Genomic DNA, 22562 nt, shown 5'->3' with positions numbered 1-22562 from the left:
CCCCCAGGCTTCAGACCCACGTTTATTTGCTGCAGTCTGGTACAGGACATTCAACAAGGAGCTGGCACCCATGAAAGAGAAAGCCGGAGGACAGGGAGGCTCAGCCAACTCCGCTCAGTCCTGGAGCAGCGCTGCAGAACCCGGCTGAGCTCTCTGCCTTTCCCCTTACTCTGTCGGGCCCAGTGAAGCTCTGGGCCTAGTCCAGGCGTTTCTTCAGTCCTGCTGTCACCTCCAGCAGTTTAGCTCATATCCAAGGAGGATGGAAAAAGAAAAACAGCTTAATTTTATGGTGAGCCCTTGCGATTTTGCGCTAAGTCCCAAGCAGAAGCTGAATGAGTACGAAATAATTAGTGTAAAAGCTCTCTGGTTATAATCTTTAGTCCTTCTTGTCATCTTTATTAGTTAAATCCCACTTTGCTGGTCCTTGTGACACCACTTTTAAATACATTGACAGATACTTTTCTGATTCAGGACTCTGTACAGAAACCCAGTTTTCTTTGGTTCAGGGTCTGGTGTCTCTGACCACCCCCTGCCCCATCCAACGCCCTCCGTGACCCTGCCCGGATTATCTGCAGCTGGTGACCCCCTCAAATTAAAAAAAAAAAATCAAAGCACCCAAGAATGGAAGGAACATTTTAAATCAGTTCCCACCCCCCATCGCTCCTGCTGGGTGAAACCATCGAACTAAAAAAAAAAAAAGCCCGCAGAGCTCAGAGGCAATCCACGGCCTCCCCACCCCGCCTGCAGCATGTGATTTCAGAATTCGTTTCAATTCACGGAAAGAACTGAACCGAAAAGGAATCCCACATTACTCAGGGGAAGCTGAATTCCCTCTCCTCCGACCCTGCATATGGGGGGGGGGGGGGGGAGGTTCTCCGGCAGCTCCGCGGTGCCGACTGCCCCCCCCCCCCGCTTCCAAACATTTAACATTTTCAATTGGAGGTAGGGTGTGCGAATCACATAATCTGCCCCCTCCCAAATGGAATCCCGAGGTGAGCAGAAATGGCCCCCAGTGGGGGCTAGGTAAACGCTTTACCCCAAGTTTTGCAGATGATAATTTGTTTCCCTTCCCTCAGGGGCAAAACAACATTACAACCCGGGGCAGGAGACACCGCCCTCTCAACCCTTCTTCATTTCTAGAAAGAGCTGGGTGGGTGCTGGAGCGCAAGAGCCCATCCCAGCTCTGGATTACTGGAGATTATTCTGATTACATCTTGTTTTCACTTAGTAACGTTTGTTATGAAATAGCTCCTACACTCACACACACTCTCACACACTCTCTCCCCCCAAGAACCAGAAATAATTAGATGCTGGTCCATCTCTCATGCTAGGGTCTTTTTACTGTGCTGTCCCAGCTCCTGAGGCTCTGCCTGTTATACCAAGGCATCAACCAAAACATCCCAGGCCCTTCCTTCAACCATCTGCCCTCTTTCCTTTCAGATCATAGGCTCTTCGGGGCAGGGAGTTCCCTTCCGTATCACATCTGCAGGACTTGTATTGATCTTTCCTTGCCCCCACCCCCCGTCGTAGTGTAATCCTCAAGGGTAACGCACAAATGTAAACATTAGATCTTCCGCAAAGGCAGAGGGATCTCCTCTCGGTCACGGGAATGTGATTTTGGAGAGTCTCTGGCCAGTGAAGGAAGACTCCAGCTGCACCTCGGGAAGTCCCTACCCCCGAGCCCTGCAGAAGGAGGGGGTGAGGGAGCAGAACTCTCCCTGCATTGTTACCCTCTCTCACGGCTGCCCGCCTCAGTCCATTGTCCAGACATACTCTGTACCTCCATCGCCCGGTGCTAAGTCTCAGAGTGTAGAGGCCAGCCCCGAGCTTTGCCTGTGCCCGAGCCAGGACTCCCCAGCTCACGTCTGCTCCTGGCAAAGGGAAAAAAACTGAACTTGCCTACCACTGATGTCATTTTCGAATGTAGTCATCTGCCGGTGATGTCATATACTGATGATGTCATACAGCATAAGGAAATCACAGCCAGAAAAAAAAAAATAGCTAGGCGACCCTGGCGTCAATCACCTTTACAGCTGGATTAACATTTTCCTTTAAAAAAAAAAGTTTCTTTTTGTAAAGCCCTTACATGATTTGGAAATCATATTTCTACAGCAGCCCTAAGACACCTGGGCACAGCTTCAACGTCCCTGGTGTTAGTGCAGCTTCTTGCACCAGGGGATGGATTAAAAGGGAGGTGGGCTCAAACAGGGGATACTCCCACCGCCCCACCTGGTGATCACCTAGTTGTCTAATTCCTATAAAAAGACAGATTGGCCACACCCTTTCAAGATGATAGCAGCTTTCAGATTTGGCACATCTGTGTCCACTTTGTAATGAGATTTGTAAGTACACTTAGGAAAGTTTTTATATTATTTGTAAGACACTGCAGGTGTTTCCCCTCCCACCGCCCAACCCGAAAAGAGAGAGGCATCATGGAACGCAGCAGGAAACTATTGCAAAGCTCCCACAGCTAAATGGAATAAGCCAGGAAGTACCATCTGGCACAGGCACTTTTCAAGCGCTGGAAATTCAGAGCTAAAGCAATCATACCCCTGCCACCTCACCCGCTGCAAAATACTCCAAGACAGAGCCAGAATCATTCTCCATGAGCCCACTGTGACTGCAAAGCACTGCCGGGACCCACGGTCTAGGAGAATGACCGTTTTTACATCGTTTTTAATGGGCTCGGTCCCACCTGTAAGCTGAGCTCTGTTATCCAAGTCTGGATAGCCCTCATCCCCCCAAAGCAGGCCATGCCCTGCGGTTCCGGCTGGACAAGGATTTTCAGCACACTTCCTGGTGGTCATTTAAGATTTCCAAACAAAAAAAAAAAATCCAAAACAGACATGGCAGGTGAAGGATGAAAACACACCCAGAAGTATGGCAGGCAGTTATAAGGGCACAGTAGCTATCAGGGAGAATCATCTGAATCTTTTCAAATGACCGGCCACTCCCTCCACCTCCCAACCAAAAGGACGTGTAAGGCTTTAGGGGGCCTCATACACCTATGGGGGGAAAACAAAAGTAATTACAGATCAAGCCTCAATAATCAGGCTGAGGGAAGTGATGTGGCCAGTGAACTCTCACCTCCAAAGGAGCTTCACTTCATTAATAAAAATAAAAATTACGTTTGACATGGAAACAGGAAAATATTTAACTATATGGCACCTGGGATCACCGACGACAGGTTGAGCCATTCCTGGGTTTACTCCCTGTGCATCAAGGGGGCTTGTGGCTCCTGCCGCTCTTGGAAGAAGAACAGCTACAAGGTTCAGAGCTGCACCGGGGGTAAAACCGGGACTGGAGCACCGTGCCCCTGGTGACCGCTGGTGCTTATGGCTACATCTGGACTCCATTTTCTTGACTGCGTGGCCGAAGTCTACGAGACGGCGCCAACGCGTCTCCCCAGAGGCTAATCAGGTTACCTGCAAGTGGCTGCAATTTATCCCTCACTCAACGGCTGATTAATTTACGAGTTACAAACATTAAATAAAAACAGGCTTTAAATATCTGCAATTAACTGCGGAGTGAAAGTGGCAAGATGTCTCGCACGAGGCGATGCCAAACGAGGACTTCAATCGGCCTAGTGAGGAAAACCAAAAGCCCATCCCGAGCACCTTACTCCCATGTTCACTCTGCAGTAACCGTGGACAGAAAAGGCCATTTTAAACCTGTGAACAGAGCCTAGGGACCATAGGGCACAAGGGATCACCCGGAAGCCGTTACCTGGCTGTAGACACCTATAGTCCCAGGGATAGTTCAGCTCGAGAGAGCAGATTGAAGGCGGAGCCCCTCCAGAAGAGTAAAGGTGGTGACCCCGGGGCGTTTTCCCCATTGGATTCTCTGTCGAGTTAGTACACCCCTGGCAGAGCCACATGGGTGCACCCCTCCCCCGCCTGCTTTGCAAACGCACTCCTGCACGAGACGCCAGAGTTTGCAGCTTGTTCGTCCGCCGCAAGGATCTGGTTTTCTAACGCGAGGGCCCGCCGCACCTGCGGCAACCGTGGCGCCAGAGGTTGGAGCCCGTGGTCGAATCGGCCCACGAATGAACGAAGCATGCGGCGCCATCAGAGAAGAGCTGAGGTATCGGGGAGATCCCATCGTGCCATCCCCGCCCCCCACGCTCCGCTTTTAGAAAAGCTTAGGCGAGCCGGTGAAGGGCAATACTGAACATCTGGATTAAATCACATCTTCTCCTCGTCAGGAGGGGTGAGGCAGGAAGAGTTAGATGTCGCTACTCCTTCAGTTTGCTGCCCTCGGGGACCGTGCTCTGGAGAATTGAGGCGGCCCTGGGCGACCAGAGCAGGATTCCGGTGAACAAGCCAATGATGCCGAGGTTGCCCACCATGGCGACGCCCACGATGCCCACGATGCCGAAGAGCGTGGTCGGCGGCGTGTGCGAGGTCAGCCAGGGCTTGCGGGAGCTCATGTCCGCCAGGATGGCTTCCAGTTGGAAGTGCGTGCCCACCACGGCGCAGACGTGGAACAGCTGGTGGCTATGGCCTAGGAAACAAACAGAGTGGGAGATCATTTTCCCTCCGGGTCATCCCGGGCACGCTGTCCCCGCGACGTCCCCGAGGTTACTTAATGCTCCTACTGTGGCACTCCACGAGGAGCATCCTTTTCAAGGTGGACGGAAAGTGACCTTGTGGGCCAACATACGGGCCGATACAGTAAAAACGCGGGAGAGCAGGCGAGCGCCAGCTCTCCTGGCCCGCGCACAGGCCACAGGCCACTCTCCTGTGCACGCGATACAGTATTTTAATTTATTAAAATTAGACACTAGCGCGTCCCTAGCGCCTCTTTTCAGACAGGAGTGGCAGCTGTCAGCGGGTTTGACAGCCAACGGTCAATTTTGCCAGCGACGGTTCTCGAGCCCGCTGACAGAAACTGGACGCCGGCAAAACTGAGCGTCTGGTTTTCAACCCGCGAGCCTATTTCAAATTTGGGTTTTTTTGTTTTTTGTTTTTTACTTTTTAAACTTTCGGGACCTCCGACTTAATATTGCCATGATATTAAGTTGGAGGGTGCACAGAAAAGAAGTTTTTACTGCTTTTCTGTGCACTTTCCCGGTGCTGGCAGAAATTAACGCCTACCTTTGGGTAGGCGCTAACTTCTGAAAGTAAAATGTGCGGCTTGGCTGCACATTTTACTTACTGAATCGCGCGGGAATACCTAATAGGGCCATTAATATGCATTTGCATGTTGCGGGCGCTATTAGGTTTGGGGAGGGGGGTTGGACGCGCGTTTTGGATGCGCTATTACCCCTTACTGAATAAGGGGTAAAGTTAGCGCGTCCAAAACGCGTCCAAATGCCGGCTAACAGTGCGCTCCATCGCACTGTGCTGTATCAGCCTGTCACTTAGATAACATCTGCCGTGTGCCTAGAAGTGGGTGAGACCCAGAGGGATTTTCAGGCAGCTTTGTCCAAGAGGATGCCCTCAAGGGCTTGATGCCTTTGCTCTGCTCACCTATTTAACTTTTAACAACAAGAACGGAAAACACAAGAGCTTCATGTATGGAGACAAATACAACAACTAGGTCTCGAGCAAGGAGGAAGGGCTTTGCAATCTCCTGCTATGTTCTGGTCTCTCTAGGGATGTACTGGTAGTAGCCTATCAGGATCCTATCTCAGGGTGCACAGGATGCCACATGTGCTTGTAACCTGCAGAAATGGGCACGGTGGAATGGCTCAGAGATTACAATGGATAAAGATCCCTTGCAGGACTCATAAATATACATACTGGTGCCCATGGGTTTCCTCCTGCAGCTTTGGGCTTTTAGCTCAGACTGGAACGAGGCACCACTGGGGCCGTGGTATCATTCGTAACTGCGCGGGTCTCTGTCCCGGTTTTAACCGTCTCCTCCCCCCTCCTCTCCTTTTGTATAGCGCAGATATTAAAGAATCAGTCCACGGCCAAGGACCATGGACTGCGGCCAGCCTTGAGGAGGAGGAGGAGGAAGCAGGAGCCAGGTCTCCAGCTACTGAGCCATCAGGACCAACTCCCAGAGGAACCATGCATCTATCTGGGTCAAGTCACAGGTGGAAAATGAGAGTGGAGAGGAAAGCACACACACACAGTACACAGAGGGTTATCAGAGGACTCCAGCTTTTTCTCCTCTGGATGGAAGGACTTGCACTTCATCCTACGAATCTCCGCCTTGAGCCTTGCCCCATCAAATTCAAGAAAACGTTAAAGACCTGGCTCTTCAAACAGGGATACCCAGATTAGGACCCTTACACCATAAACCCATTGCCACAGATGTTTGCTTCTAAACTACTAACATTCACGCTATTATGTTAACATGTTATTCCTCTGCAGTTTCTTTTCTCGCTCCTCTTTAGTTATTAGTCTAGTTTTTATTCTCTGCAATCCCATCCCCCTTCCCAGTTATATGTAATTTCTACCTTCAGCTTGATGTAAACCGATATCATGTACCCACTAATATTGGTATAAAAAAAAAGCCTATAAATAAATAAATAAATAAATCTCTTCTTGGAGTAATCCGATCTACAATTCCCTCTATGGGGGTAAAACCAGGACCATCCAAGCCTGGACCTGAGAACCTGGAACCATCTTACAAATCTATTGATAGGCGTAACCCTAAAGCAGGATTCCTACCACCCAGGGAACCAAAACCAGCAACTAATTTTGCAGGTTTTCCACCAGGGTTACCAGCAAGAGACAGGTCATCAGGGACATGCTGGGCCAGTCCAGGTAGGAACCAAACACCACCGTTGTATCTAGGAACCTCTAGGTTGGATATTTCTACATGTCCAGAGGTGGAAAGCGAGGGTAAAAGCAGGACTGGTTCAGCCCAACCCCAATATCCCGGAGCAATCCTGGCTCACAGAGCAGGAGAGACTGAGGAGAGGCATAAATCCTGCGATTACTTCTTACCTATGTAATCGAAGCGTCCGGGAGCCAGGCGCTCAGGGAGATGGGAGGCGAAGAGGAAGCCGGTGAGGAAAGCGAAGAGGAGGTGGTAGAAGTGCTGGGGGACGGCCGCATCCCAGCTGCAGAACAGGAACTGCAAGGCACAAGCAGACAGCACAGAGCCCCTTAAATCCAGGGCTTCAGATCGTGAAGGGGAGACGAGAGCGTTGGGGGAAGGGAGGAAGGAGAGCTGCTCACCCGATACAAGAGCGGGACGTTGTCGAAGATGAACGGATGGACGAAGGCTGCCGTGCGCAGGACTTTGCTCAGCTTGGGGGCGTCCAGCTCCAGGAACCTGCGGGTCACAGAGAGGAGTCAGGCGCTTACACGGAGAGCCCGGCTCTCTGATCAGACCACTGGGAGAACTACCTAGAGGGCGGCGAGGGATGTGCGCCGCTGAGACTGCCGCAAGGATCCCACCAAATATTTTGGCTCCATTTTCAGATTCGGCCAACGGGAAGAAAAAAAAAAAAAAAGGTAAGCCCAGTGTCCACCAGAAACAATATACTGAGTGACTAGCCCTGCCCTGCCCTAGAACTGGAAGGGTGTTCAGAAATTCTTCAAATCAAAAGAGAGCAGAAAATGAACGACGCCAGACTTGAGATCATTCTTCAGACACTTCTTCGGCTTTCCAAATTGGAAAAAAAAATAAATTAAAATCTAAGTAATTTCTTTACTGCTCTTGCACTAGGCCTGGCCCAAGGACTACGTGATTCAGTGCTCAAGTGGCCATCTGGCTGGCCCTGGAGATGTCTGGGCTCATGACATGTTCCCCTGAGGGTCTCAAAAGCTCTTGGGGAAAAAAAAAAAAATTACGTTAGTGCAATTTTATATTCAAATCTTTTTTCTTAGTTTTAAAGAGATATTCTGCCAATGGATGGCATTCCAACGCTAATGGCGTTGCCAAAAACCCTGAGTTTACTTTGGAGCCGAAAACCCTGCCCCGCGAAGCCTGGTCTAGGCGCTGGGTTAAGCACGGCCCGCACGCGGTCTCTCCAGGAGCAGTCCTGTGCTTCCGGGGCAGAATTAGAACCTGCATCCCCCCTCCCCCCCCAGCAGGATGGGACTTACCGCGAGTAGCAGGACAGGGCGGTGCAGATGAAGGAGTTCAGGGTGGCCAGCGGCGTGAAGTGCAGGTGCAGCGGTGAATTAAGCCAGCGGTCGGGCATGACGTAGGCGCTGTATGTGAAGGCACAGCCTGGGGCGGGGGAGGAAGGGGAAAGAAGCCAACAAGCGTTAATTGTGTCAGCAAGTTACAGCGCCACGCCCGCTCTGCAGACACAACTCCCTGTCTAATATTTGTATAATTTTTGTATTCTTGCGTGGTTCTTTATCTATTCTTTCATCGTGTGCCTTTCAACGCTAAAGCAGGTCCCTTCCTTCCCCCCACGTGAGGATCTGTCCTGCACTGGCCAGGTGGCCCCATCTGGGAGCATGAATTGATTAGATTGAAGATCTGTAAAATAGTTGGGGGAGGGAGGGGTCTTCTCGACAGGAAGACATAGGTTTACTGCAAACCTCTGTACACTGCTCTAGCTAACAATATCCTCCCCCATACCAGTTTCCTAAAAATAATGACTTAAAAAAAAATTTTTTTCATTAAAATTTTAAAAAGATAAAAGATCTATAAAAATGTTTTTCAAGATATTCTTGGATTAGAAGACCTACGATTAAAAAAATATCACGGGTACACAACTCACTTGTAGTGATGTCAGCAAGTGTTAAAGAGAATCACAAATAAGTGATTTTTAATTACCAGAAATCTTATGAGGTCCTTACAAATGGCAAAGTATTTCCTTATATATGCTATTTAACAACCCATGCAAGCTGGACAACCTGCAGGATATCACTTTTGCGCTCTTCCTCACTGATCCTTCTGCTATTCTCATCCCCAGTTCCACCCCCCACCCCCCTCCCTTTATTCCCCTCTCTCAGTCCTGTGCTTTGCCACCTACCGAGGCTGTAGAGGCTGAGCGCTCCATAGTCCAGGAAATACCAGAGGTGGAGAGCGCGAGGGGACATGGTGCTGAAGGTGTGGGCACAACTGGAGGTGAAGGGGTAGAGGCAGATCAGCAGCAGGTAGACCAGGAGAGGCCAGTTGTAAGGGTCTGAGCGGAAATCCAGCGAGGAGGAGAGCACCAGAAGCCTCCATAGGAAGTACCTGGGGCCAGAAGAGCAGACCATAGGCGTCAAGGGACCAAGGAAAGGAATTCCAAGTCCTCTGGCCAAGCAGGGTTCACGCCAACCTACCCCCCAACGCCATCATTTTCTGAGGAGTTGCCCCTGCCCGCCAAAACAGGCCGGACTTGGACTGGTCTTTTAATCTTTTGGCTAGCTGAAATGGAAATCTTGTTTTATTTGCTCGTCAAGAGTTTGCGTGGCTTGTTCGATGACCCAAATGAATGTAAGAATTATCCAGGGCTGGACGTTGTACACAAGCTTTGGTCCCGAAAGCTCCTGGACGTGGACATCCTTGGAGAATTCTCGGGGTCGGTCCAGTCAAGAATCATCCCAGCGGAGCGCTGAAATGTTCAACAAACACTCTTCAAAGAAGGAACCGTAAAGGCCTTAGGGCTGCCACCTCACCTAGGCCAACCTAGAGAGGCCGATCCAGTCCTGGTTTTGTTCCATGCATGGAACTGTAGTCCGACATTAAGGACATCAGACTTACCTTTCCCTGCATGCAAGGGGGCAAGGCCAGGGTTGACCAGAGTCAGAAATAGGAAACGTTTCAATTCCTTTCTCTGAATCCGTTTGTAACCTAGGGGCGCTACTAGACTCAAACATTTTGTAGGCGAAAATCAGATCAATGCAGTGCTAAAGTTCTCTTTTTAAAAAAAAGTTGAGACTTAATTCACAAAATCAGGTATTTGGTCAAAAAGAATGATTTTAGAACCTGGTTATGGGAACAAATCGACTTTTGCAAACCTCTTTATGCCTGTCTCGCCAAGGATCAAACCCGCCAACGTCAGACTCTGCCAAATTCTGTCGGTCGTTTGATAACAGGTCATCAAGTTAATGGGCCACAGAACCACCTAAGCTAACAGCTTCACCGGCTCCCTGTTGCCTGCCGGATTTTTAAAAAACACATCACCTTGGGGTTTTAAGGTGATGCAAGGGAGCGCGCCCGATTATCTGACTGAGAAAATTTCACGATGTGCTCCCTGCTCGCACTCTGGGATCTCAAGGTAGGCATTTGCTGTCTATTCCTACTCCTTAAAGGGTTTGTTGTCAAGCCCCTAGACAGAGCTGGTTCTCCTTCGATATTATGGAATTCACTTGTTTTCTACAAAATCGGCACTCAGTCGTTTCCCTCACTAGGTTGTTTACTATTGACTCTATACTTGACTCTCTTTGTCTGTGCATTGTTTTGCATCGATTTCTGCATGCTTTGATGTGTTCTGCTCTGTATAATGTGGGTTATTTTTTAAATAAATACCAGGGGAGAAAAGTTGTGTTTATAGACGGCTGTATCCTCTGCACATGGCTTGAGATGTCCAATGGACCCACAGTCTATTAAAAATCGTTATCTTGCCGGCTGCGAGCCTCTGCTGCTTTTTAGTCAATAGGATGCCCATCCAGGCTTTTTTTTTTTTAAACAGTTCTGGATGCGCTGATCCTTACGGCCAGAGGCCAGGGTAGGCTCCCGCCTCATGGTGCCACTTACCAGGTCGGGAGGAAGTGCGTCCAGATGTTCAGTGTCTCATTGGTCATTCGGAACGAGCTGAGGATACACTCCAAGGCAGAGCTCTTCGGGGGACGATAGCCGGAAATAATTCCATCCTCCCTGAAAACCTGCAGGGGGAGGAGTCAAACCGCCAAACAGACTCTGACACCAGTGACAGCTTGCAAGGGTCAAATTACGGATAATCACTCACCTAGAGTAGTAACAATCCGCAGGGATCAATTTACTTAAACCACTCAGCAGTGATATTATACAGGGGCCAAATTACTGAAAACATCACCAAATAGTGATGGACTGCAGGGGTCAGAAACCACCGAAGAGAGACATTTATACAGGAATCGAATTACTGAAAAATCACTCAGAGCAGGGGCAGTCTGCTGGGATCCTAGCAGTTAGCATCACACTGTCTCCCGTTTTCTGCATCTTAAAATCTGGTTGCAGCAGCTAAGAGCCATTAAAGCCCAATGCCTGGGTCAGGCCAAGAGCAGCATGAAGGTGAGAATGCACTTACCCGGGGCACTTGGTGGATGTTCAGGAGCTGGGGTAATTTAACAGTCAGCATCTTGGGTGCAGTGGAAGCGCTTGGCTCCTCCAGCAGAGCCCAGGCATGGAACCCAGACCCCCACGCCCAGGGGTTCCCTCCTCACGCCCCGTCCCAGAGCCTCCAGCTCAGCATGTGCCCTGGAAAAAACAGCGGACAGAAAGCGCGAAGAACCGCGTGTAAGCACACAGACCGTGTGAAATATCTAAGACCAGCATTTTATGCATAGTTAATACTGACCCAATAGTTCCATGTCCAGTCCTGTCCTGGTTTTACCCCATTCTATATTGCAGGAAGGTCTCAGAACTACACCTCCCTGCATGGAGCAGGGGACATTTTGCACATGAAGCCATATGGCAGGGCTTCCCAAACCTGTCCTGGGGACCCCAGGATCTCCACAACGAATATGCATGAGGTAGATCTGCATGCATGGGGAAGGGGATGAGAAGGTAAAATAATGCCCCTGAAGTTGTGTTATTAGCAGTTAGGACCACAGCAACCCCCCTCCCTCCCCACCTGCCACAAATGAATCAGATGTGATCACGCACCAGTGTGCTGGGAAGGTTAAAGTTAGAAATCAAGATCGGGGAACGACATTTCTGGAGGTTAAATGATAATCAGATAGAAGACAAAAAACTTTTGGGACTAGGATTAGACAATGTACAGAGAATTATCTGGAGGATAACGAAACTGAAGGAATGTCACCAATCAGCCGTGCTGCGGGGGGAATTTAATAGCCGTGGGCACCTTTAATAAAAAAAAGGCTAAAGGGGTCGAGGAGGACTTACTCCTCCGGACTTTTTTTTTTTTTTTGCATTTAAATAGTCTTCATTCAATCCTAAATCACAGAAATAGAAATGCTGTACACAAAGCATCTCCCATCAGAACAACAAGCAGCACAAAAACCAAAACAGGCATATCTTAGCGTCACATTGCGAAAGACAACTCCCCCAACCCACCCTCCCCTCTGCTCACACATCAAAGGAGTGACGGCAGCAATCAAAGAAAAGCACTGCATGACCTGCTAGAAACCTCGTATCGTTTGGTCCATATGATACCCTGCTCATAGAACCCACAACCTGCAGTCAGGGGGGTTCACATGAACCCAAACACCCAAGTTTCACAAAAAAAAAGCCACCCACTTACAATAACCCTCCCAAATCTTTTGGAATCCCTTTAGGGACTTATGCCTAATTGCCGTCAATTTCCTGATCACATACGCTCTACACACAATCTCATCTTGATGGCTGGGAGGTTCGGGACATCAGCCTCCTTCCATTTAAAGGGCCATCTCACACTTTGCGGTCAACACCAAGAGAAAGGCTCCCATCATGAGTCCCCCAGAGGAAATAATTTTGGGGCCCTGCTCACCCCGGTGCCAGCCAATAAAGTAAAGCAGTGCGTAACCGCATCCCACATGTTCTTTAATCGCCACACGTGGAAGAATGTCCCTGGATCGCCACAACCCCTCCGACAGCGGTCATCAATCTTTGAGCACATTCGATGCAATTTCTCTGGGGTCAAATGCCATTTATATAATACATTATATATAACCTGCCTCCATTATTTTAGTAGAAACCAAGCATTTTTTTTTTTGATAGCTAAAAAAACCCCACATATCCCAGACCTCTTTCCCCAGATCCTTCTCCCAGGCTTTAATATAAGCCGGCTGTGTTTGAAGGTCCCCATTCAGTATCCCATATATGCGAGAGATTGGTTTTCGTCAAACTTATCACTCCTCCAGACTTTGAATGCGCTAGAATCACAGCATAAAGCGAACCCGGGAACTATGCGTCTAACCTCCCTGGCGCTAATTAGGCACGAGACTCGACTGTTAGATGCGGACAGTACAGCTTTTGAGTTGGTCCAGGTTAAACAGACTTACTATGAATCTAGAAATAAAGCGGGCAAACTTCTCGCTTCAAAATTGAAGGATAGAAGGGGCCAATCGCACATGGTGAGGATTAAAGACAAAAAGGGACATTTAGTTTTGGAGAACTAGCATTATGAGGAACTATCTTCTGAGGAGACCAAGGCGTCTGAGGAGGATGTGGAATCTTATTTAGATAGGACAGGGTTCTTTAAGAGTAGACTCCAAAGTGAGGAAAACGTTAGGTAGTCATATTTCAGAGTTTGAAGTGCTGGAAACTAACAAGGTGCTTAAATTGGGGAAGACTCCGGGAACAGATGGATTCACTCTTATGTTTTATAAGACGCATAAGGATTTATTAGCCTCAACTTTGGTCAAAATGTTTAATTCCCTTTGGGAGGGGGGGGGGGGTGTCAGCTGATGACCTCGCCTAATGTTGCATGGATCACCATTCTTCAGAGACCGGGTAAAGACCACATGTTATGTAGGTCATGCAAGCCTATTTTCTTTGACAAATATTGCCCTAAAGCTAGTGGGAAAAAATGTTAGCTCACAGGTTAAGGCTGGTGATTGGAGGAATAATTCATGCCGATGAGGCTGGTTTTATGGCAGATAACCGTACAGAAGATTACCAACTTGATACGTACAGCTAGGGAGGGCCATCTCCCTTCAGTTTTAGTTGCTGTTGACGCAGAAAAAGCATTTGTCAGGGTGCACTGGCCCCTTTTTTTGGTTATAGTTATGGAAAAGATGGGGTTGGGTGGTCACTTTTTGACTTGGGTTAAGGAACTGTAGAGGAACCCCAAGGCCTGCACAGAGATCAATGGGGATATATACTGGTATAAAGTTTTTTAAAGTGAGGCGAGGGACCGGGCAGGGGTACACTCTTTCACCCCTTTTATTATTTGCCATTACTATTGAACCTCTGGCAGAAATTATATGCAGGTCGGAAGCTATTTCGGGTATCAGGGTGGGACGATATTATGTTTACATTGTCAGACCCAGATACATCTTTACAAGCGGTAGTAAAGGAATTGCAGGATTTTGGATTGGTCTCCAGTTTTAAAAGGTGAAGATGGACAAATGAGAGTTATTGCCTACGTGTGTTGATGACTCCCAAGTCCAAAGTTTGATGGCACAGTAAAGATAAGCTGCGATATTTGGGAGTGGACATTGGTAGGGAATTTCACCATTTATTCAGGTTTAACTCTGTCCCCCTTGACGCAATCTCTGGCACAGGATATGGATAAATGGGATAGGTTTACTTTATCACGGCTAGGCCAAGGGGCTGCAATGAAAATGAATCTGCCGTTTATTTCACACCTTGCCTTGCACTGTGTCTGACTTACATCTTAAGAATATGCAGAAAAAGATCTTCACTTTTATATGGAAAAAGACGACCTCCTAGGGTGGCTAGGAGTGCTCTATATTTTCTAAATTAGAAAGGGGTTTGGGAGTAACAGGACTTAAAGAAATACTTTGCGGCTTCGCCACTGAAGGCAGTAATTGAGTGTCATGTAGATAAGAACAGGAAACGATGGGTTGAAATGGAACAGGAATCCTTGGCCGCTGTACCAATTCAATATATGTATTGTGTAAGGGGGTTCGGGTCTAGGGGAACAGATTGGTGGTCCCCATGTCTAAAAAGCACCGTTCTAATTTGGAGCACGTGGAGGAAGAATATTACTGGGAAACAGGATGCCTTCTATATGTCCCCAATCAAGAGCAATAAAATGTTTACGGCTGGACAAGCTTATGGGGTCTTGAGTGATTGGGATCATAGAGGATTATGGGGCAAGTTTGGTCTGGAGGGGGGGGGGGGGAAATGGTGACGTTTCAGGTTCCTCGGGACACGTATGGTATTGCGCAGACCGATTTCTTGGCATACACGCAAGTTAAACACTCAAAGTGCGGCAGCAGGCAAAAAGGCTATTACAGGGATGCTCTCTTTTTGATGGCTTCTGCGTTCGAGCTAATAAGCTAACAGGCACGACCTCTAAAATCTGTAAGATACCGAATAAGGATAATCCTTATATTTCTAAACACCTGCAAGCTTGGGAGACGGATCTAGGGGGTTAAGTGGGAGGATCAAAAATGGGACCTACGTTTTGCAATCTATCGGTCGTAGCTCTGTCTCACCCTTGTTGGTTGAGAATGGGTATAAAAGATGCTTTTTCGATGGTATCTATACCCCAGTAAATTAAAAAAAAAAAAAAATTCCCACCCGAAGAGTAGCAGCCTTTGCGGGAGGGACTGCAGAACTGTGGGCTCTCCTCCGCCCATGTGGTGGACGTGTCCTAAAATAATCATATTTTGGGAGGAAATTAAGAAAAAAAAATGACAAAAAATATAAATCGGGAGGGAAATCTCATTTGTGTCAGAAACTTGGACGTACCTGATTCTAAGCTGTCTCTGTGTCGGCACAAATCACTAACTTTTATAGCTACAGCTGCACGAGGTGCAGCAGTGGTGGTGGAGACGTTGCTCCTGTGGAGCTGGTGATGGGTAAGCAATAGATGGAAGAAGGTAATAACAGCTATCCGTCAGGATAAAGTGCAGAAATATAAGAATATTTGGGAGCCATTTGCTATATGGGTTGTATCACAAAAGCCGGAGTAGCTTTACTGCTTTCATGGGCTTTTCTGGATTGGGGGGGGGGATAGAGGGGTGGGAGAAAAGAGGTCTGGTTTTCAGAAAGGGGAAGTTTTCTTTTTAATTTATTCTTTATTCGGGGGGGGGGGGGGGGTTTCTAGCATGGTTTTAAAACTATGACTGATAGTTATTGCATAATGGAGGGGAAAAATCATTTGAACTGTTGGATAGTATCGATGTTTCTTTGGAATGTTTTATGCTTGATATAATCCAATAAAAATTGTTATTAAAAAAAAAAAAGAAAAAAAGATAGTTTGGCGACTTCTCCTACTTAACTGCATGCACCATTGCAAATATATAAGTAGAGGAGGGGGTGCTGCTGTGATGATCAACCTCAGAAACCCATCCCCTCTCCACCCTGCAGGGAATACAGTGCTCGGGTAAGGAGACTTAAAACCAGGGGAAGGGAGGTGGAGTGGATATAACAAAAAATGGGCAAAAGTACATTTCTGAAATAAAATGCAGGCAGGACAAAACATAAGTTAAGAGACCTGGGAATATGACCCAAAACAGAGCCAGGAAAAAATGGGCAATTTGACGCCCTGCAGTGCTGAGCCAGTACTGATTTATTATTTATTTAAAATTTGTATATACCAATAATTGTTTGGAACATCTAATCGGTTTACAGAAAAAGTAATGCGGCAACAGGCTTTACAGTAAACATGGAACATTGAATAATAATACAAGTGAGAGTAAGCAGAAAACAAGGGATAAAATCAAAGATGCCTGACATATGTACAGAGGCTAGAGGCGAGTTTGCAAAATATTTACAGTTGGAAGGTGCGAAAGTTGAGGAGGGAGGAGAAGAGGATGGAGGGAGCAGGAAGGGAAGGAGGGGCAAGGTCTAAGGTCGGTCAAATTGGGGGGGGGGGGGGGGGGGGAGGGTGGATGCAGGGGAAAGGCTGAGGAGAAAGGGTAGATAAGGTAGAAGGGGGATTAGGTAGTTGAGGGTCACGTGAATGCTTGCTTGAAAAGCCAGGTCTTGAGGTTCTGCTTAAATTTCTTAGGGCATTGTTCCTGGCGAAGGCTGGGTGGCATTTTGTTCCAAAGTGCAGGACCTGCTATGGAGAGGGCACGGTCTGCGGTGCATTTGAGCTTCGCGGCCTTGTGAGAGGGAGTGTGTAAGGTTGCCAAACTGTTGGGTTCTGGTGGGTCCGCTATGGGTGCGAAATTGGAGGTGCTCATTGAACCAGGGCATGTTTTTGGTGCCTAGGGATTTACGGATGATATTGAGGGTCTTGTACAGTATCCTGGAAGAGACTGGCAGCCAGTGCATATTTTATTTTATTTGCATGTTTGAGAACAGGCGTAACGTGGTCATTCCTGTGGGCATTCGTGAGGATACGGGCGGCTGACTTTTGGAGCATCTGCAGGGGTTGGATAGCATTTTTTGGGGAGGCCTAAGGGGAGGGCGTTACAATAGTCCGATACTGATGCAGGCTCTCACTACAAGAGCAAGCAAACCTGGGAAAGAGAGACAGCGGCAGAGAGTCTTTAGGGGGCTCTAGGATTGTGTTCTCTTTGGCGTTGAGCCAAGGGGAACCCACCCCATGCGGGACGGTGAAAAGCCTGGGGGGGGGGGTGGGGGGCTGACTGGGGCCAGGTCAGCCGTGCGCCACTTCCAAGAAGCAGCAGCGAGAGAGAGAGAGAGAGAGAGAGAGAGAGCGGCATCTGGCTGAAGGCCGAAGGCCTCCCTGTGCACTGCAAACAATAAGCAACAGTAGCCACGGATCCACAGCCCCCTTTTTCCTTCACTGAATCTTACAAGTCATGGGGTTTGGGAAAGGGAAGTTAGATTCTGTCCCGTCCCCCCCCCCCTCAATAACAACATCCCTGCTGCAACTAAGTTAAAATCCACGCGAACAGGGGTCCAGTGATCCCCCATGGATGGCTCTGGGTTTCAGAAGGCAGCAATTGCCCCGTGTGCGGGCATCAGACGCAGCGGAGTCAGGACTGCTGGGGAAGGAGTGAGCTGGAGGTGATCTCAGGGATGCCCCCCCAGCCTCCTGGTCTGTGTCCCGGTGCACAGAGACCCCCTGAAAGGTGGGCAGTGCTGTCATGCTTGCTTTTTTTTTATTCACTCTCTTCTCAAACATCCACCAAGGAGAAAATTCTGGGCACATCTGACCCCTGTTGGCTCGGGGCCCGACCCGAACTTCAGAAGCATTGCATCGGCAAGCTAATCCTGGGGGAGATCAGAAATACCAGGGGGGGAGGGGGGGGAGAGAGCCCGAATACGTCAGGGTGGGGGCAGGGAGATCTGGTGAGAGAGAGACTTAAGGTGACGGTGCCCTGGGCCCAGCTCTAACTTACTGCATGATAAAACCCTGATCCAACTCCCTAAACCACAGCCCCAGCCCTGAGAACGCGAGCGAGGGAGGGTGTGTGAGGGGGCAACCCCCAAGTGCTCTCAGCGGGGGTGGCAGGTTCAGATCTGAGGGTGAAACATGAGGGGCGGCAGAGGAAAACTCCCACGGGGAGCCTACTATCTCCCCACAACCCCCCACATGGTGGGTAGGAGAAGCAGCTGCCCAGGCCTGAAGGATACAAGGTATTAGGAGCACATGGAAATGATAAAAACCTACGGCATTGTATTGCAAAACCCTTCATCAGTTGCCAGCACAAAGTCTGCCAGGTTAGCAAACTTTCTGCTGCCAATAACCAGCGCAGGCAATATTATTTCAACAGGCAATTTTAAACTGTGCCACAGGAAGGGGCTTTCAAACTAAAATAAATATCCATAAACTTGCCTACATCCAGAAGCCAACCCATTTTAAATAGCCATCTGTCTGTCTACATCTTACTGAGATTCAGTTTGCTTGAAAGGATGCAGAGGGGACAGAGGTCCCGGAGGGAGCCTGTAGGCAGGTCTTTGCCTTCCCCCTTCCCTGCTGTACTCTCTTACCTGCAGTTGGCGGCCTTCAGATGGAAGCAGTCAGGACTGCGAATCCCACAGTGCACCGAGGAGATGGCTGTACAGGAGCAGCAGCAGAGTGGCCCGAAGCCTTCCCCTCCGGAGAGCCGGGTCAGCAGGCAGCTCTGTAAATGCAAGCTCTGGTTAGTGGTACCCGCCGCACCGTGCCCATTAAAAAAGAAGAGGCGGAAGCCATCAGGCCCCGGAGCTCCTTCCCGCTTTCCACTTTTATCAGACTTGACACCTTAAACTTGAGATGGTTGAAGAAATGAGGTTTCTCTTTCCTGCAAGACACTGGCGCTGCTAGGGCGAGGCCCTTCTCGCTTTTGAGCAAGCCTGTTCTTGGTAGCGACCACAAAAAAAAAACAAAACAAACCTTCCTTCCTCCCGGAGAAGACAGAAAAAGCTAGCAGAAACGAACTGCATGTTACCTCATTTAAAAAGGATTCACTTTTTTTTTTTTTTTTTTGCTTGTTTACACTAAGATGCTCTGCCACCCTCTCTCCTTCGGATCCAGTGTTTGCTGAGAATCTTCTTCCAAGGAGCCCGGAGGCGACTGCACAGCTTTGAAAAGTTTGCTCTGTGACTGCAGTTAAACATTTATCTGAAAAACAGGAAAAGGAAAGTGGAAAAAAAAAAAAAAGAAGAAGAAGAAGAGCCCGGGATCCTCACCAAGCGGCTGCCCCTGCCTGTGTCAGTCTTCCATGGCCCGGGCAGGGGGTGCCAGGGACAGAGCCTCACCCTGACTCGCTGCTGCTTTCTTCCATTCTCTCTCTCTCTTTTTTTTTTTTTTTTCTTTCCTCTCCACCACATTCCATGTTAGGGAGAGTGGCTGGAGCCTGCCCAGGGGGGGGGGGGGCCTCCTCTCCCCCCTCTCCACGCCTTTTCCTGATTGGCAGAGGGAGGAAGAAAAAAAAGGGGGCCTCCGGTTGCCGCTACTGCATCAGGAGATTTCCTAGAATAAAAGAGCTTTTTGTACTGAGATGCCCCTGGCTCCATTTCCAGCAACCCCACCCCGTGCGTTCAGGATCCAGCCCCACTTTTGTACTCTTCCCTGAAAAAGAAAAGAAAAGACAAAACAAAACACAGAATAAAGATCTCAGTGCGGATCAAGCTTCTCTCTCTCATCCTATTCTGCAGCTCGGGACTGCAGAGTTTGGTATTCAAAGCTGGTATCAAATTCGGTGACATAGTTACAAGCTCTCTCTCTCTCCCCCTTTCTCTGCTCCTGACCCTCCTCCTCTCACTGACATTCCAGACTGGCTCCTGGCAGCAGAAAAGTTATACAGGCGTTGCCAGACTGCTTACACCAAGGATAACAGATTAGAAGAGACATCAAAGGCACGAGTGCCAGTCAGGGCATCGTCCTGGGGGCAACGAAGAGCTGCGGTCTCATGTCACGTCCGGGCTGACGAGATGTATCCTTTCCAGCTTGCTTGCTTTGCACTCTCTCCCCTCCAGTTCCTGGCATCTGTCACTTTTTACTTTCTTTCTGGCCTCCCTCACCCCAGGTCATCCGAACAGGCTGACCTAATCCTGCTCTTGTGCCCTCCCCTCCCCTCCCCCCCCCCGTGCATGCAGTGGAAGGGGTGGGAAGTGGGGGGGGGGGGGGGGCAAAAGCAGGACTGGACCTGTCCATTCAGTGGACCTGAGGTGAGGCGGCCTTCCAGTTTATGTCTCTTTTTGCCTTTCTCCCACCCGGGTTTAGGGGCCGTCGCAGGTGGCGGGCAGGCAAAATGGTGGATAGGGTTGCCACCTGTTTCCAACGTCAGAAGGAACAGGTTAATCCAGTCCTGGTTGTAACCCCCCCAGAGCATGCTGGGATCTGTAGTTCCGACGCTCTCATTACTCTTATCTGGGACAATCACAACTTTAGGCCCCTGGCCTGCAATGGGGTAAAACACCAGAGCTGGAACAGTCGGCTCTTTCTGACAGGGAGCCAGGCGGCAACCGTCGTGACAGACTCCTGCAAGCACATAAGCCCACAGCAGCCCCAGCCAGGGACGCCAGAGGCTGTCCTGATCGCATGTGTGACAGACGTGAGCAAACATGCCACAGGTCAGCCACTTAGAGAAGTATAACATACCCGGGTGGCAACAAGGGGCTGGGGGCAATTACCGTATGCCTTTCCCAGGCTTGTGCAGGTATTGCAAATTACTCCCTACAGATTTTTAAAGGATGACCCATTTCCCTGACACCGTCACTGGATCTACACCAGATGGGAAGACATTTTCCCTCGGCACGGATTCAAAAAGAGGCAGCTAGGGCTGTGGCAACGCGCCCCAGGAGCCGGCCCTGGCTGTTCCCACCGCACTGCATTCAGGAATTTGTGGTTCCACTCAGAGTGGGAGCAAAACCAGGTCCAGCTGAGTCTCCTTCCAGCACTAGAGTTGGTGCCCTTTTGAGTTTGTAAGCTTTTTTTTTTTTTTCCCAATGAAGATCCCAGAGGCCAGACACACAGGGGCGAGGAGCTAAGAGCTCACAGCACTGGCTCCTCGCCCCTGCTTGCAGCCCAAATGCCAAACAGTGGAAAACATGATTGAGGCGGTGTGCCATCCCCGCTAGCCACATGCAACCCAGAGACAGGAGACCACTTTACCCCTCTCCCCCCAACCATTCTTTCAAGGTCAAACCGTGTGGAAAGAGGAAGCACTTTCTCCACAAATCTGTCCGAAACATGAACCAAACGGGGAGATGTGTCATGCTGGCGCTTATCTCGGCCTGAGGCTGCTGTGACTTGTACTTTCTGGATTTGCGGCACAAGATATCTGAAGACTCATTAACTCTTGAGTGGCCAACGCCGGTCCTCAAGAGCCACAAGCCAGGCCTGGTTTTCAAGATATCCCCACTGAATATTCATGAGATAGATTTGCATGCAGTGCCTTCTGGCTGTGGCTCTTCAGGATTGGAGTTGGCAACCCCAGCTTTAACCCTTTAAATGCAGGAATCAATTTGTTCTGGGTATAACGGGGTCGTGGTTGGGGGCTGCAGCTCACAGCTGGACAAGTGAACAGGCTGATCCAGGCCTGGTTTTGCCTCTCCTCCTGCAGGAGGTTTCAGCTCTGTTTTTCCCATCCACCGCCCTAAGGACAACCAGAACAGCAACTCCCTGCATGCCATGGGGCAAATCCAGGACTGGATCAGCACATTTGGCTGAGCTGGGCTGAGACAGCGACCCCCGTGCAGAGGTGGATGAGGAGGGTGCAGTTCCGGTGAATGATTTTCAGATTGGTGGTAGGGTAGGAAGGCTTCACACCCCCACCCTTGAGCACAAGGACAGCCTACACCACCAACCCTGCTACTTTTAAATATTTGTAATTAACATATGCAATTAAGGCATGGGTGACCAAATAACAGGCCTCTGTCAAAAGCATCCTGTAAAGATGCTTGGCCTATGGATTCAGAGCTTGCCAATAAAGGACACTTCTCTATTCAAAACCAAACACCTCCCACTGATTTCTCCCTAGTGCGTGACTGAATAAGCTCATGGGCATTATATGCTCAAACAGCTGGTTGCACAGGCACTCAGTCCAACACAAAGATACCCTCCCCCTGCTTGTTCCTGGGAAATGCGATGCCCAGCGGGCATGGTGATTACAGCCAGACAAGGCCGGCTCTCTTCCAAGCTGCGGACTCCTTGACACTGGAGTAGGTGGGGTGGGGGCGAGGTGAGGGAATTACTGTCCCAATGTGGCACCAGGCCAGGCAGAGCATCGGCACCGTAGCAGGGCCTCGCCAAGGCACCCGCCAAAGTACAATGCCCATCGCATGTAGGAAAATTGGTTCTTACCTGATAATTTTCGTTCCTGTAGTACCACGGATCAGTCCAGACTCCTGGGTTTTGCCTCCCCTCCAGCAGATGGAGACAGAGAAGTTTTGACAGACTCTGCCATCAATACCAGGATGCCACCTAGAGTCCAGTCCGTCACAAAGCAGAATGGTACGAAACCAAAACTAACTAT

The 22562-nt window shown here is 49.3% G+C and overlaps 1 protein-coding gene across 3 annotated transcripts; it reads right to left on the bottom strand.

Annotated features, from left to right (window-relative positions):
• Positions 1 to 4: 4 nt before the first annotated feature.
• Positions 5 to 20081, bottom strand: PAQR6 (progestin and adipoQ receptor family member 6). 3 transcript variants are annotated; one of them, XM_029580603.1, is made up of 9 exons: positions 19273 to 20081; positions 18592 to 18725; positions 11135 to 11304; positions 10606 to 10733; positions 8894 to 9099; positions 8010 to 8136; positions 7137 to 7233; positions 6903 to 7032; positions 5 to 4503 (listed from the first exon to the last, which is right to left on the bottom strand). In XM_029580603.1, the coding sequence occupies exons 3-9, from the start codon at positions 11183 to 11185 to the stop codon at positions 4235 to 4237; spliced, it is 1008 nt and encodes a 335-aa protein (XP_029436463.1). In that variant the 5' UTR covers positions 11186 to 11304; positions 18592 to 18725; positions 19273 to 20081; the 3' UTR covers positions 5 to 4234. The 3 variants fall into 3 exon arrangements, with proteins under 3 accessions (XP_029436463.1, XP_029436465.1, XP_029436464.1); XM_029580605.1 differs by lacking the exon at positions 19273 to 20081 and adding an exon at positions 19032 to 19242; XM_029580604.1 differs by lacking the exon at positions 19273 to 20081 and having other exon boundaries at positions 18592 to 19011.
• Positions 20082 to 22562: the final 2481 nt, after the last annotated feature.

The sequence above is a fragment of the Rhinatrema bivittatum genome, chromosome 16 (assembly GCF_901001135.1).
Source record: "Rhinatrema bivittatum chromosome 16, aRhiBiv1.1, whole genome shotgun sequence".
NCBI classification, from domain to species: Eukaryota; Metazoa; Chordata; class Amphibia; order Gymnophiona; family Rhinatrematidae; genus Rhinatrema; species Rhinatrema bivittatum.
Note: the sequence above shows the minus strand (reverse complement) of the source record. Positions and strands in the feature narration are given on the sequence as shown.